A 17,556-nucleotide genomic window follows, 5' to 3' on the forward strand; every position below is an offset into this window, starting at 1 on the left:
TATTGATAGGAAATATTTTATCATCCCCAGTTTCTTTATATGAACTTTGTCTTTATTTGTGTCTATTCCCCAAGGATGATGTAAATTCCATGAGGACAGAGGCTCTTTTCATTTTCCTCTTCTGTAAAAATGGGGATAACAGTAACTCCTACCTCCCATGGTTGCTGTGAGGATCATATTTGTAAAACTCTAAACAAATCTGGAAACAAGATCATATAGTCACATATATAATACACACATGTATATGTATCATTTATGTATATATACATATGTGTATGCATATGTGTACATATACACGCATATTTGTAACTAAATATACTAGCTATAATAAAAATTATATGATGTAAGCTGTCCTAATAATATTTAAAAATCACTTGTCTTTTATCAAATGTATAATTCATTGAATTAATTATATATAATTCAGTGGATTATAGATTCAACAAAAGAAGACAGGTGATTTTAAGAAATGTCCATTGTGACCCTGGACAAGTTGTTTAATCTTTCTGGGCTTCAGCGTCCTCACGTATAAAATGAAAGAACTAGAACTGGGTGATACCTGAAATCTAAAATTCCGCGATTTCTGTGATTCATCAGAAATTTCATCAGAATTTTCCATTGACTGCAGGTGGTTAATCTTATTTCCATAAGGAAGCAATGATTGCCAGTTAAGGTTCATCTGAACATGGAGAATGTGGTTCTGGTGTGTTAGGCTTTTACATACCATGTGTGGACTCTTTGAGACCGCTGGGTACTACAGCATAGCCCACTAAGGTATAGATAGGTATAATAAAGAGAATGAACAATCTAACCCCCCTCCCCCCAAAACAAACAAACAAATCAAAGAGTTGACCAAACTGGGTGAGAATTATACGTTCTGTGCATTCGAATTGGAACACCGGCAATTAATATGCCCAAGAAGCAGAAAATGATGAATAATCGACAGAATTTTGAGAAGGAAAGTTGTCCATATGTAAAGGACCTGCGGTTTAACTTTTCATTACTTTGTTGTTATTTGTTTTTTAAGTTAATATTGCATTCATTGTTACTATGTAAGTTCCTTGAGTGCTGGTTCCTGGATGTAGTGAGCACTTATTAAATGCTTGTTAATTGATCAATTTGTACCTCATCTTGCTCTGGTTTGTCAGCTCTGTTAGGGCAGGGAATGTGTCTCACCTAAATTTGTATTTGCTCCAGCCTTCAGAATAGTGTTTTGCATGCAGTAGGTACTATATATTTATAAATGTTTACTGACTTAAATCGCATTTTCAGTGGGTCTGAGTAATGACCTCTATAATCCTGTGCCTGAGGTCAGAATGAGCACCCCTTTTCCTAAACAGAGACTCAATTATTTACAGGATGTTGGTCTATCATGGGATAAAGAAAACTTCTGTTATTAAACAGCCTCTCTATTTCTATAAACATAGATTAAATGGTACGAGATACCCTGGGGGGTTGCCAGTATTATTATTAATTTTTCTTTCTTTAGCTCTTTACAACATGTTTTAGTTTCACACGGGTAGCCGTGCTTATGGCATTAAGGAAAGATGACCGCAGCACAGAGTGGCCATTGCATAAGTCACGGTCCCCCATACCAGGGTTTGTCCCCGTAGGATAAAAACTAGTCCTAACTCAGAGGTTCAGTTCATGGTGATTCATCCCAGAAGGGCTGAAGGTGGCCCAGGGTGGCTCACCTATGGAGATGCGAAAACAAAGGAATGATGGGACAGTCCTTTCAGGAATCCTCTGACAGAGGCTTGGAAATAACAAAAGTCTACTTTGTCCCCTCTGCTGGAAGTAGAGGGGTAACAAGTTGAAGCCGAGGGCAGCAGGACTGCCAAAAGGAGATGAATGGGATGTGGGCAGTATGGATTCCCTGTGCCTTCCCATTGAGGGGATGTTATGGAGGGTCGCATTTCATTTTATTCACAAGATTATTACTCTGGAGGGTCATTTTTCAATAGCTATTGTATCAACATCTAGAGACGAGAACGAGAAGCAACATTGTGTATTTTGTGGGCATTTCCCCCATGCTTTCCCCCCTTAGAAATGTTATTCATTACATACTTCCTTCTTTGAAGGGAACGGGCTGAATAAGGACTTGGTGGTGGGGGCAGTTAAGAGCATTCAGTGATGTTACCATGGTAACATTTAGTTGTCTCAATGCCCTAAGCAGAAGGGGCACACATCAGTAATTCCACCAGCTATTTTCTCATGGTTGGGGTATGAAGCTAGGGGGGAAGTTGTCCAGCAGTGATAGGGCCATGCTCTCTTGCAGCCCAGAGTACTCAGACTATGTAGGGTGTTGCTGCGGTAACATGAGAGCCCTTGGTTTATTGGGAGAGAATTAAGTAGATAGGAAGAAGGCAGAGTGATTCTTGCTTATAGTTGTGTCTGCTTTTCTCATGATGTTAATACAAGTAAAAATGGATAATTTGCCCCTTTAAAAACACACACAAGGTGCAAAATATTATTATTGAATAAAAGCCGTTAATACTGACCCATATTTATTTTATCCGTTTTTTTACAAGCTTTGGAGAGCTACTTGTTCAGAATATTGTTAAGATAGTAATTTCCAGTTAGAAACATTTTGATTCCAGTTGCAGAGCGTGGTTCTCATTACAAACACCTTTTTTTAAAAGCATTTTTCTTTAGTGTTTGACTTTTTTTTTAAAAACCCTCTATCTTGCCACTGTAAGCAGAAAATGAAAGTGCTTTTTACAAGTTTGGCTTATGGAGTTGTATGTTTTTGTTATAAATAGTTCATGAGTTAAATTTAATTTGTTGCAAAAAAATGGAAATCCAGGCATCTTATTGATTTAATAAATGCTGGCATCCTAATGGCTGTTTTGGGGTAAGACCAGTATTTAAAGGAGTAATTTTTTATTGTGTAAGGTTTTGTTTCAGTTACCAAACATGAACACCAGTTCGCTGACAGGGAAGAAAACAGCAACGATACAATAATTGCGTTGGAGATTTTTAAGTGCAGCATACTACCATGCCTATTTGAATAAATAATGGAAGGAGCAGTTCATTATGTATCCATTTGAGTATAATACTAATTTAACAGCCTTCCTTTCACTTCACTGAAGCCTATTCTTGGAAATTATGTAAATTAATTGGGGTCTTGAAGAGAAGCCTATGCAATGTTCTAATTCCCTATAGACTATAAAGCAATCAGAGCATCAGAACTGAAAAAAAATTCTCCTGTGGTATCTCTTTTGATGAAAATATGATACACCAAAAATATTTTGTTACTCTTTTCAAGATTTTTTTGCATTAATATTATTTCTCTTCATACCACACCATGAACAATAGAGAAGCAGGTAATTATGGAAGGAGAAATGCACAGTTGGCTCAGCTAAAGCATCAATCTTATAACAGTCAGTAGTAGAGTCCTGCATTCAAGTGTTGATTTCGGCCTAGTATATATTTGTTTTCTTTAAATTAAAATCCTCCACAAGTACTTTAAAAATGTTTGTGGTGTCTTTTTGGAAGCTATTCTGTTATATATCGCATTCTGCCTTTGTGTGTGTGCATGCATATACACACAACATATACAAATGTGTATATATGCACATATATGTGAGTTGGTGTGTATACACACATCTACGTGTACATACGTAGATAGATACATAGATATGATGTCCCCAAAGTCTTAGTGCAGATTTAATCTTTAATAGCTCTATTTGTAGGTCTTTTTTGTCAGATGGGCTTTAATCCTCTAAGGGAGAAAAAGACAGAAAGAAGTGTTAGCTGATAGTTATACCCCAAATTAAAAAGAGCATAACTTCGAATTCTTTAGTCATCAGGTGAAAATAAGCGCATTCGATTCCAAAATAACCTAAGTGAGGGAAGAGTTGAATTTAAAATGACCCCATGTTGTGTTCTGTTCCTTTACCTCTTTGTAAATGAAATAAATAAAATACTCTGCTCCCTACCACACAAGCTTGGACTGGAGTTCAAAGTAATGTCTATAATTTATCAAAAGCTTCAGTTTACAGTAACATAGCTTGTTGTCATACTCAAAAACCCCCAAAACTTTGTTTATGCCCTGTCACTTTTGACTGATATCAAGCCATCTCCTTTGGCAGTGGTATTTTATTAATAACTGTATTTATATATCTTGCCTTTCGTCAAAATAAAGAGCAGGCACTACGAAAATCAAGGTTTCATTTTATTTTTCCAGAAGGAAAAAAAACGCACAAACTACAGCTAACTAATTTAACCAACATGATTCATCATTTAGGATTTGAATGATTTCAAGGAATCAGTTACTGCTTAGCATTTCTCCCAGGAGTTAAGTGAGCTTAGTCATCTGCCTTTTTCTTATTTTATAGATTGGAAAACAGAGGTGCATAGGTCGGGTCCCTGACGCCCAGACAGTGAAATGCATCCTGGTTAGTCTGATCCTTTTGTCAAGCTTTATCAGAGATGCCTCACTTCCTTCAATTGATCTTGATTTATCATGATTTGAAGTTTTTTTTTCACCATCTTGGTCACCTTTCCCTGAATATGTTCCATCTTAGCGATGCCCTTCCTAAAGTTTGATCTATAGAACTGGCCATAATCTAAATGTCCTTTGCCAGGACAGAGGACTGCGGAACTGTCACCTCCATTCTGGGCACAATGTGTCAATAGATCTTTGACCTCATGAATGTGGATAATTCCCTCTGTTGCTACATATTGCAGCCCATTTAGGCTTCCTTACCCTGGGTAAACCTTATCCACGTTTTCTCATAAACACTTTACTGAGAATCCATGAGATTTATTTGAGGCCTTCTTTTCACATACTAATGTGGCACTTGAAGACAGCTAAGTGGTGGTGCCTTAGATAGACTGGCAGACCTGGAGTCAGGAAGACTCGAGTTTAAATTTGGCCTCAGACACTTACTTTGGCAAGCCGTCTTTCCTTTCTTAACCCTAGTTTCTTTATCTGTAAAATTAAGAGGTCTCAGTGACCTCTAATAGCCCTGCAATCCTGTGATACCTCCTATGTCATGGTATACTTCTGCTTCTGAGAAAGAGGTGCCCTATTTCATTCTATAGCTAGCCCTTCTACATGTACCTTCCATCTCATCTTCTTTGGTCTCTTCCCGGAGCTTGCCCTGTCACCCATTCCTTCTTTTAATCATCTTTAGTCACTCCATATCTAATAAAAAAGCAAAATAAAATACATGGAACTACATTTTCCCAGGGCCCAAGCCACTCCATCAGAAAAAGACAATGTAACATTCCATTACAGAGGCCTCTTTGTGTCCTAGAAGGGTGACTGTGACCCCTTTAAGCCATTGTTTCTGGTCACTACACTTAATGGTTATTTTTTGGGCCCTCCTGGCTCAGAGTGAAAGTAAATAATAACTGTTTCTCTTTTGGCCAGCAACCCTCAGGGTCTTCCCCTCCCAGTTTGATTTTTGTTTTCCCATTAAAGGGGCCATCCCTTGACTCACTTTTTAAAGAGGCCTATTCACTGAATGGGCGATGCCTCACTCAAAGTGAGAACCTGAAAAGACCTTAGCTTAAAAGGGCCAAGGTTCGTCCCTCACTGCATCCTGGACCATCTCCAATAGTCCTGATGGATATCTGGCCACTGCACCCAGGTGGCTCTGGAGGAGAAAGTGAGGCTGGTGACTTTGTACAGCACCCCCTCACTCAGAGTCAATTGCAAGTCATGTCATCATCTCCCTGATGTCAGGGTCCTCTTTGAGAACGAAGGACAAACCACGCAACCATCACAAGTACAAGTGAGTGACCTAGAGGGCTACTGAAATTCAGAGTTAGAACAAACTTCAGAGGTCATCGAGTACAATCCAGCTCCCACCTAGACACTGGTAAGAATAAAATTGATTGAAATAGGAGTGTAGAAAGCAAGTTGGGGCTTATAAGATCTCTTTTTTCAATGTCACTAGTACTCTACTTGACTAAAAATAAGCTCCCTTGAAGAGAAATTGTTACAGCTACTTGAAAAGACATTCCTCAAATAAAATGAATGGCATTTTAGTTTTGATCAATATGAAACTACTTTGGGGCAAGAATAAAATGTACAGCGAATGAATGTAGATGGGACTGGCATTACCAACATCAGTTAGGGAGAAGTAGGTTTTCTACATCGCTTTTGCCTGGACTTCACAGTGTTTAAAAAACAACAACACTTTTTTGAATGTATTTCACATATTTGTAAATGTTCTGAGGTTTTAGCAAGTACCAAGCAATTTTAGGTATAATGTCATTCTTAATCTAATAATGTTGGTGTATGAATTGCACCTCAGAATTGGGCAAAGGCAAAACGAATCTTTGATGCAATAGTGAGCTCTTGGTTATTGATAAGCAAAGCTGTCTGTTTTGTGGGTCATCCACAAGATTTTGAAGCTTCTTTTTTGCCTTAGCTTCCAATACTGATAGTAGGACTGGATTCAAACTAGGTCTGTCCAGAGTGAAACATCTCAATGATTTTAGTCCAGAATTAATAGTATGGCTCTCAGGGTCATTTTGTTGTTTTCTGTTACCTATGTTTCTCTCATCACCAGCCTGGTTGGGAGAGTGGGGGAAGGAGGAATATAAGCTTAGAATGTTGCAAATGAAAGACTTTTTTTCAAAATATTGATTAGTTTTGCTAAACTATTTCCCACGCCCCTTCCTTCTTTATTCCTTTTATACAATTTTAAAGATATAGGATGGTTCTCAGAGAGGTGTGAGGCATGCATTAGAAAATGTAGGTTATGTGATTCAGCTGGAAACTGCTCTGAGACCAGCCCCGGAACAGGGAGCTACATCAGATGGTGTCCTGAGAATCAGACAGCTGTATAAGATGAGACTTCTGAGCCTTAAATGAACATTTTTTTTTCAGTTTACTTTTTCCCATTCAGTCTTTTATCTGAAAGGTCTACTTACTGAAGAGGACTGTCTCTTTTGGTTTTGTCAATGTGTCAATCAATTTATTCCCCTTTCCTCCCCACAGTGTTACCCATTATGAGCCCCAGAGTTAAGAAACCTTGATGAAGTGTTTGTAATATCAGCAATTCATTGAGGAGACTTCATCTCTCAATTAGAATTAAATGGGGTAATGTGATAAATGAATATTTCTCTCTTATATTTAATAACTAATTATTGTATTAGGACCAAGGTTTTTTACCCTTTTTTACTTCATCATCCAGAAAGCAACCTGTGTGGGAAATTTCTCTTGGAGATTTATACAGGCCAAGATCTAATCAGACAGTAAAATAAATTCGAAGTTTAGGCTAATGGGTGTATTCTTACTCATTGTGTTTGTTCAGATAGGTCTGGGGAAATGTTGATTCTCCCCTATATTATCAAGACAGGCAATATGGTCATTGATCTCTCTTTAATCAAGATTTGAGTGACCTAAGGCGTATTACCCAAGATAGCCTGCCTCCCATTTGATGAACCAATCAGAGGTGACTGGGCATCCTTCAGGAATACCTCCTCTTCGAAGGGCATATAAACTGTGTCCCCACTGCCATTAGGGGTCTTTGGTCTAAGACAGACAGCCAAATGGCCATCCTTTCATTAATAACCTTCTGGCCTTATTAATAATATGATTAAATTACCCAGTAAAAAAAGAAAATGTCGGTTATGTAAAAACATAAGAAATTAATAAAAGTTTATTTGAAAAAAAAAAACCCTGTGTGTCTGATAGTACCCAGTATTACTATTGATTTGAATACCGTATCGTTTTTAAATTCACAGTACTATCATTTTAATTAGTACTTCACATTCTGGGCCTTTATGGTGAATGAGTTATATGGTCATTTTCATAGATGAAAAGAGAGACAATGAAGTTAAATGACTGAATTAAGGATACAGTGGGAGATTGTGAGACTTAGACATGAACGTAGTCTTTTCTTAACCTAAAAGCCTTTCATGGGCTACTAAGCTGAAGAAGAATAAATAACACTGTTAACAGCACATTTACCTTGAAGTTTGCATCCAGTAACATCTACCATGTGGCATATAGCCACAGCCAAAACTGTGTGGAATAAACACAGAAGTCAGAAAGGCCTCTAAGGAAGTATTTTTCTTTAAATTGATGTAATTTATTCCAAAAGAGAAGCCCTCTACCAGAAAATGGGTGTTAAAATAAGACAGCACAGCTGATGCTAAGTAATCCTAACATGCTGTTACAGGATGTAGATCCATGTCTGGGAGATCAGGATGAGACTGGAAACGCAGGATGAAAAATACACCTGCGGGAGTGAGGGAAACCTGGGGGTAGGCCTTGCATAGTATCTTGCAAACAGGCATGGATTTGGTATAAGGGTACCTGTACGAGTCCTGTTCCTGACTGTTCCACTTGCTACCTTTTGGATCCCAGGCAAGTCACTTAATATTTCTGGGACTCGGTTTCATCAACTATAGAATGGGGTTGGTGATGGTGGTGGACGGGATGACTTCTAAGCTCCCTTTCAGCTCGAAATCCATCATCCTATGATAAAGTAGGTCTGAAGTCTAAAATCAGATGAGTAGTTGTAGTTGGACAAGTCTAGCATAAAAGGTCCTAGCGTTCTGGGCCAGAATGAGTCAGGCAGGGTTAAACTAGAATGTAAACAAATATGAAAGGTCAACACAGATGGAAACCTTGAGAGAAGAAATAAGCAAGTAGGTCATGAACAATGTAATTTAAATCAGTTTCATCATTCTGTTGAGAGAGCGGGTAAATGTATAGTAGAAAATCTTGCACTATTAGAATATTCTCTTAGTATCATTTTTCGGTTATTTCAGTTGTGTCTGACTTTCCCCATTTGGGTTTTTCTTTGCAAAGTTACTGGAGTAGTGCCATTTCCTTCTCCAGCTCATTTTACAGATGAGGAAACTGAGGCAAACACTGTTAAGTAACTTGCCCAGGGTCACACAGCTAGTAAGCATCTGAGGTAGGACCTGAACTCAAGTCTTTTTGACTCTAGGCCACTCTATCCACTGTGCCACCTAGCGGCCTGTTTGTATTGTAGTATAGTTATCAGTAATGGATAGAAAGTTGGACCCGAAGCCAGCAAGACCTGAGTTCAGGTCCCACCTCTGGCACATCCGAACTGCGTGATCCTCTGCAAGTCCCTGCAACACTGTGCTCTGGAACTATGATTAGAGAGGTAATTTTCTCGTGTGGGAATTCCCTATACCAGTTAAATCCTAGGTCCTGTCCTCCTTCCTCTTACTATGTGTAAGGCACAGTTGTAAATGGTGGGGTTTGCACACAAAGGCAGAAAGAAGCTAACTTTCTAATGGAGGGAGGAAATATGTACTTTAATGAAATCCCAAGTCTGGTTCTTCTATCCATCTCTATCCCAATTGAGGTTCCCAATAATGACCCCGGGTCATTAAGTTTAAATTATATTTAGCATCTTACAGGCTGTTTTGAGAAAATGAGGATACGTGTAATGCAATTTCAAAAAATTTCCATCAAAAATATTTAAAATCAAGGTTTTAGTGCTTAAAAAATCCATAAATCTCTGTAATTTGGAAGATCCACTTATGTATAATAAGTAAGCACTTCAATGCTGTTGACTGCCTGTTGACAGACTAGAATGCCTCATTCACAATCTGTAATTTTATCCCTGCTCCCTCCATTGACGCAGATTGCAAACCTTCCATGATTAATAGATGAAGAACTGCCCTGGAGAGAAAATTCATCACCCTGCACCCAGCCTGGGGAAGAGCCTCTCTGAACAGAACTAGATTGGTCTGCAGAAAGCAGGCATGTTATAGGCAGTCATCAGGCCTGTACTTAAAAGTCTTTCCAGCTTGGAAGGAACTCCCAGAGCTTCTGGACCACTGGCTTGGCCCTCATGACCCCAAGGGTTTTTGAAATGTTGGTACAGGTCTGATGCCTACTCTGCTTACTCTACTAGGATGCACTCCCAACAGCTCTGGTGACCGAGGCCTAGTTCAGGGCCTCATCACTTCTCGCCTGGACTATCTCAGTAGCCCTCGAATTGCATTACTTGCCTCAGGTCCTCCTCTTTCCAGTCTATCCTCTACACCGCTTCCAGAATGATATTCCTAAAGAAGAAGATTGATCATTCCAGTTTTCTGCTCAGTAAATTCCAGTGGTCCCTTATTAACCTTAGGGTAAAATACAAATTTCTCTGTCCGGCATTTAATGTCCTTTACAATCTGGCTATTGCCTACCTTTTTATCCTTATTATGGTTATCCCTTCCACATCATGGGGGTTAGGGGTATGGTGCTCCCCGCCCCCGCCGTGATCTAGAAAATCTGTGTACAGCTTTTTGGCCCCCCCTTCATACCAGAGAAGAAGTCTGAATTATTATGGTATTAAAATATAAACTACGTTGATATTATTATACAATACCGTACACAATATTTTATGCATTTCTGAGTTTCTCTACTTTTTCTGTGTCATCTGCTGGCCTTCGCATGTTGTCCACAGCTTCCATAAAACTCCCTCAAAATTCCCATTTAATTTCTTGTGACAACCTGTGATATATCAGAACTGCAGTGAGGAAAGTTGTGATGTGGAAGGGAAGACTATACTTATCATTCCCCTTCACGTTCCAGCCAAATTGCCCTTTTGGGGGGTGGGGAGGGTGCTGTTCCTTAGACATGAAGTTTGATCTGTCTGTCTCCCTTGGCTGTCCCCCATGCCTGGAGCACACTCCTTCCTTCCCTTTGTATAATCTTATATATGTATATGTTCTCCCCCCCTCCCCAGATAGAATGTAATCCTTTTGAGGGCAGAGACCATTTCATTTTTTCTCTTTGTATCTCTAGTGCCTGGTAGATAGTAGGCACTTAAATTCTTGCTGATTGAATTGAATATGTGCTTGGTTAATGAGGCATTGTCTACAAACCAGGAACCTTTATTTTAAATTTCATGTTAATATCCCTGAATCATCCCTACTACCAGCTAGGTCTAGGAGTAGACCCAAGGAAGACCCAAGTTCAGATCCGGCCTCAGACATTTGCTGGCATGTGTGATCTTGGGCAAGTCACTTAACCTCTCCTTGCCTCCATTTCCTCAACTGTAAAAGGCGAGTGATGATAACATCTACCTCACAGCGTTGTTCTGAGGATCAAATGAAATATTTGTAAAGCCCTTAGCACAGTGCCTGGCACACAGTAAGTGCTGTTTTTATGTTTATTATCATTTCTGTATTCTTTCGTCTTGCTTTTTTGAACCACCTTTTTCTAATGATTTTTGAGAAGTAGACTGTTTCTTACTATTAGATAGTGTCACTTTGCCGTGCCAATGAAATGTAATCTGTGTTATTAAATTTAAATTAATTTAAATTTTTCTTAATTGTGATGTGTGTGTGTTCATTTTCCTTTGTGCGGTTTTGTTGGCATGGAAATATAAACTTCATGGGGGTCATGGATGTTTGTCTCACTTTTGTCTTTGTATTCCCCAGTTCTTCCGCAGTGCCTGGTACGTAGTAAGCACTTGGTTAATGCTTGTTGTTTGGTCCGGTTAAGCAACAATCTATGGAGTAATTTCCTTGTGTAGATAGTTCTGGGGTATACATGGGGCGAGAAGATTGAGGAGAAATATGGTTTCTGTTGTCATTAGGGTGTTAATAATCTATGGCTCCTGTAAGAGAAGGGGAACGGTGAAGGGGCAGATATTGGGTGGTAATAGGCTGCTAGAAGCGATACTAGATCACTAGTTCCTAAGTTTGGTGACTTCAGCACCCCTCTAGCCTCCCTTTCGGCATTGTGTGTAGAAATCAGCTTAATCAGGTAGGATCCATAGTAGGTGTCTCTGCATTCCTGTCCTGCATTTGGTGGACTCTGTAGATTGTAGTCAGACTTATATTGGCAAAGCTAAATTAATTACACTAGGTTTTAATTCAAGGAAAAATGAAAACAAATCCCCATATAGGCACGTGTGCTTCATGCTCAACTAAACTAAGTATTTTGAAATGCCAGAATTTATGTCTGGCCATTATTTCCTATGGGTTAGGCTGTAAATACATCCATTTATCCACCTCTATTTATATAGCCTATGAGTGATGAGGTGGCCTTCATCTCAGAAAGATAAATCCTAGTTTTAAGCTTCTAGCCAGCTGTATCTATAGCTGTATGACTAAAGTGAACGCTGGAATTTGTTTCCTTGAGAAGGCAACAAGACTCTGAAGGGGATTGTGATGAGGGGGGGGGTTATAAATCTGGCATCCCAGTAGTAAACAAGAAGAAGTATATAAACTTATTTAGTAGAGGTGAGGTCTTGATCATGCAGCTATTAGCAATCTTTAATATATGCACATCTCCACGGTGTAGGTGTTTGATAAGTGTTTATTGATCGATTGGGAATAAGATACATTTAGTGATAAGATACATTTATTAATAATAATAAATAATAATAATAATATAATAATAATAATAATAAATAAATAATAAAACTGTTATGCATAAGATAGTCACTAGAGCAGACGTGCTTAACTTTTGTCCTGGACCCTTTGTCAGTCAGGCATAGCCTGTGGACACCTTAGAATAATGTTTTTAAATGCATAAAATAAAACGCATAGGATGCAAAGGGAAAACAGTTACAAAGAAAATGCAGTTATCAAAGTTTTTTTTAAAAGTTTGGTTAAGAACCTGTGCTTTAGGGTAATTGCATTAGAAAAGACCATATAATTCAACCTTGTCCCTACTTCTGCCTTTAAAAAGAATGACTGCTTTCACGCACCTCACAGTGTGATAAGGAAAGTGTTTTATAAACCTTAAGGGCTATATAAATGTAAGGTGTTGCCGTTATTATTATTATTATTAGCATAACTGGACTATATTTTAACTAACAGAATTTCCTGCCTATTAGAAGGAAAGCAGTATTATGTGAATTTGTTCTTTATTCTTTCTAAATCCAAAGATTGCTTTGGACAAACCCCTTCCTCCCTCTCCTCCAAATTCCTGGAAAAAAAAAGCTATTAGCCTGCAGAAAATAATCAAAGTTGCCGTACGTTGCAATAATTAGAATTTTGAAGCCAGGAGAGTTAGTTATTTCAGGCAGATTTCAGTTGTTGCCAAATAAAATGTTTGAGAATATTATCCTGACAGTCTCTGAGTTAATTTTCAGCACTATAGTTGCATTCACTCTTTTTCTACCCTCCCTCAACAGGATCATGCGGATTTACGAAGCCATTTCTTCACAGTTGGTATGAAACTGGAGGCAGTGGATATGAGCGAGCCCTTTAATATCTGTCCTGCATCAGTGACTAAGGTGAGCCCCCCTGAAAAGGGGATTAAACAAGTGGTTCAAACTCAAAGTCAGGCCTCTGGAATGTTTTTTTGTGCTTGGAGAGGCAGAAGGGCCCATCTAGCAGACGCAAACATAGATTTACTACTTCACAGTGTGGTACTATTTCTAGTTTGGCTAGAGATTCTTTGAGAAGTCTAGGGTAAATCCCATCAGATGGCTTATGTATGAAGTGGGGAGGGTGATACCGCTCCTTCCCATCTTACTGGGATGAGGCAGAGGTGTTGAGGGTAGTAATGTCTTTGAGCTTGGAGACAGGATCATAACCCGATAATGCATCATGGATTCCTATCACCTCCAGGATCAAACATAAAATCCCACGCCATTCATTGTCTTTATGCTTGTAGATAAGGGTCACATATTATCACCTTAGTATTAATTTGTTTGTTACCTTGGAGATAGTTTTCATTTTTGTTTTTCTTTTTTTTCTTTAGTTTATGTGATTTGGGTACCCCCACTAAACTGCCACCTTGATACTTCATCATGGTGTGGAGTTGACCATGTGTTCTTGGAGGCTATTGCCAGCAAGTTTTGGCAGAGCCTACCAGTTTGGAAGGGCTTCAAGTAGGGGCCTAGCAACTGACTCTGTCAGTCTGTCGCCTAAGGAACAGCCTAGCTAAATTTGGATAGACTCATCAACATATTGGCTGCAGGGTGATGAATTTTTCAGCCACAACAAATCTCAGAGACCTGTCTGCTAAGGCATATGGGGGTTGGGGTGTGTGTTAATGTAGGCAGTACCCACTGAGACAAAATTATTGAACCTTGAGGTATTGAAGCAAGAAATATTTCAGGTAATTGCCCTCTGGTCATTTTAACTAGGCCCATGGCTCTAAAGTTCATATATTAACCTTTTCTTCTCCAGGAGTTTTTTGCTTTCTAATAACAATAGTAGCTTTCTAGGAGCCGCTAATCCTTTCCATCTGTCTCCTTTCAGTTTTTATGTCCCCAGATACTACAAATACTGTAAAAGATTTGCCTTTTTTTGGTAGGGGGAAAAGGAAGGAGAAGCATGATTCAAAATTTAGAAATTAAATAGTATTAAGGAATGATAATCCAAGAGCCAAGGTATATAGATTAAAAAAAAGCAAAAAAACTTCTCCCTCTCATATCCTAGACCACTTCACCATCTGGAGGCCTTCATACTGTGTTGCTTTTAGGGTTAGCATATTTCTTTCCAGATACTGAAGAATGATAGCTTGTTGGAGCCTGGCCAGTCTCCCTTCTTTCCAGCAACAGTTGACACAGTATTGCCAGCTGCAGGTTTATTTGTATTATTTATCAAGTTGTCTTAAAAGATGGCTATTTTTGCAGTGTCACCTTCACCTGGAGTTTAAAAAAATAACAAAATGGGACTACAGCTTTTAGGGTTAGCTTGGTAGCACCAAAGATTCTACCTCTGTCCCACTTTTTTAGGTTTAGAGTTCATTATTATGTATGAAGTTAAATCATAGTTGCCAATTGGAAACAGAAGTGGCATTCTAATGCTGATTGGTATAGTTTTGTGTCCGTATATGCTTCTGAATCCTTTTTATTCCCAATTTAATTGGAAATATTTCTTTTGGGGATTTTGCTTGTGGAAATATTTTTCTTCATTAATCAATCCTATTTGCAACTAGTTTCCCCTAATATTTTAATTGTTTTCTTTATTATCCTATTATTCCCTTGTATAGTTCCTTTGTATCAAAGATTAAAAAAAATAATTAGTCATCCTACTTAACATTTTGCCCTTCTCATAATCATACTTCTCAAACATTTTTGCTTGCAGTGCACAGAATTATTATGGGTAATTATCATGTGTTTATTCAAGACTCATCTTTCAGTAAAGAAGTAACATAAATTGCCAGAATTTTCTTAGATATCAGGAGCATTACAAGCATACATTTTCTCTTAGCTTTAGGAAATGTTTTAGAATGTTGCCCTATCCAGTATTGCATAAGCATGCATGACTACCGTAATTTAAATTTCTTTTTTTTTTTTGTCCAAGGCTATTTTCAGGAAAATTGTTTAAAAGGAAAAAAAAAATAACAGTGTAATGAATAGAGGCAAATGCAGACAGGCATGACCTGGAACTTTTAATAAAGCACCCAGCTGGAGCATTAAAGGGAGCATATCCTTCTGGTCTAAATAACATCATCGTGGTGTAGTAGAAAGACCATTGGAATGGGCATTCAGAATCCAGGCTTCTCATCCTGACTCTACTACCAAGACAAGGCACTTATTCTCTCTAGGCCTCGGTTTTCTTATCTGGAAAATAAGGGTTTGTTGAACTAGATGGTGGTGGTCTGTGGTTCTGACGTGTGTAGCATACACTGGAAGCAAAGCAATGGGCTAGCTGGCTTCTTGAGGACTCTCCATAGCTATGTGAAATTCTAAGGGCATTGCTTAGGCAATCAGATTGTTATCATTACATTTATTTTCATTGGTAGTACCTGAAGAATACCTCAGAACTGAGGGACTAGTCAGTTGATCCCCAGAGGCACTGTACAAGTGAAGATTCTAAGAGGAGCACCCTGGTCAGGAATTCACCTCCTCAGCTAGGTGAATTTGCAGTTCAGAATCAGAGGTCTTTGTTCACTGCCCTTCTGGCAATTTGGGCAAAGTTTACTGCTAACCTTTTGGCCTCGTTTGACTCTTCTTTTCTCTTAATCTTTCATTCTTTCCAGCATTGGGGTAGCTCTGCTGTGTGACCCTTTTGTCCTGCTTGTATGCATTGCCCTCATCTCTTTCTCTTCATTCTATTATTCCTTTATCCCCTCCCCCTTACCCTTTTTCTATTGGTCTTTCCCAATGCTTGGCCCTCATGGCTGGAATCCTTGCTCTGCCTCTTGGCTTCTCTGGCTACCCCTAAGACTTAGCTTAAATCCCACTTTCTGCATGATGCCTTTCCCCAATTCCTCCACTGCTAGTGTCTTCCTCTGGAATGAATGTCACTTTATCGTATGTTTTATACATAAATGTAGTTGTTTGTTCTCTTGTTTCCTTCATGACAATGGGAGCTGCATGTGGCCGAGGGCTTCATTTCTTTACATCCCCAGGATTTAGCACAGTGCCTGGCACATAGTAATGCTTCTCGACTGACCAAGTGACAGATCTTTCTATATTAGTCTTAGTTTTTCTTCAGGTCAATTCTAAGTGAGCTGCTTCCATATTTTTCTTAATTTTCCCTATTCTGTTGATGTTCTCCCCACCCCCCAGTACACTCCCACACTCTTACTCACTCTCACTCGCTCTCACTCTCTCTTTCTGTCTCTCTCCCTCTACACACACACACACACACACACACACACACACACACACACACACACACGGTTTTCCTTTTATTTTTTCTTCTCCATCTACCTTTAAAAAAAAATTACCAGATACTTTTATAGCTTCTCTTTGGAAAAAAAAAAACATGATGACCACCTCTGCTTTTTTGACAACTAGACCAATTCGTTGACACCCGTGGAAGATAATGATTTGTGATCAAATAAGACATTCATTGTCTGCCTGTGCATAGAAATGTGCCAATATTTAGTGTCTAAGGAATTAGTAACATAAGACTAACATTGTCTTCCTTTTTTTGTCTTTAGGTTTTTAACAATCATTATTTGCAAGTGACTATTGATGACTTGAGACCAGAAGCTAAAAAAATCTCAGTGCTGTGCCATGCAGATTCCTTAGGGATTTTACCTGTACAGTGGTGCCTTAAAAATGGAGTCAACCTCACACCACCCAAGGGTTTGTATTCTTTGATATCTTGCTTTGATTTGGGGTATGTGGTGGGGGGTTTGATTTTTGTTTTGTTTAATCCACATTGAAATAAAGCCTTTGTTTATGTGAATAATGGCCGAACAGGAACTCTCAAGTGTTACAAAAGTAAATGCAGGGAGCCTTAAGAGAGGTGTTATTGTTTGTCCTTCATTTCTCACAGAGGACCAGTGACATCAGGAAGGTGATGTCATGACTTGCAAGTGAATTGGATTTAAGTGAGGCAGGGCTGTGCAAAGTCACCAGGCTCACTCTCTCCTCTGGTGCCATCTGCATCCAGTGGCAAGATATAGATCAGGATGATGGGAAACCCCCAAATATCTAGCAGTATCAAAATTCATATTCTTTTGGGCAGAGTATCCGCAGGTGAGGGTATGATTCCCTATGTGGACAGAGGGAGTGGAGGGAGAAGAGGGAAAGGAGGATGGAATTAACTGTTTTGAACCACTTCGTTTTATTACAAGAAAATGTTAAATTTTTTGTGTCTCTATTTCGTGTTTCTCATTCTTGGTTAAATAAATTCTTGGTTGTTCTTGGAAATAGTTCAAAACAGTTAATTCACTCCTTCCTTTGCATATTT

General features: G+C 38.8%; 1 protein-coding gene across 1 annotated transcript in view; it reads left to right on the forward strand.

Annotated features, from left to right (window-relative positions):
* SFMBT2 (Scm like with four mbt domains 2) overlaps positions 1-17,556 on the forward strand; it is a 248,989-nt gene that overhangs the window by 133,390 nt on the left and 98,043 nt on the right. Inside the window, exons 7-8 of the mRNA XM_036759565.1 lie at positions 13,086-13,187; positions 16,799-16,946. Of these exons, the coding sequence (XP_036615460.1) occupies positions 13,086-13,187; positions 16,799-16,946 (250 nt within the window). The remainder of the gene's footprint in view (positions 1-13,085; positions 13,188-16,798; positions 16,947-17,556) is intronic.

This window comes from Trichosurus vulpecula, chromosome 5 (assembly GCF_011100635.1).
Source record: "Trichosurus vulpecula isolate mTriVul1 chromosome 5, mTriVul1.pri, whole genome shotgun sequence".
Lineage (NCBI taxonomy): Eukaryota > Metazoa > Chordata > Mammalia > Diprotodontia > Phalangeridae > Trichosurus > Trichosurus vulpecula.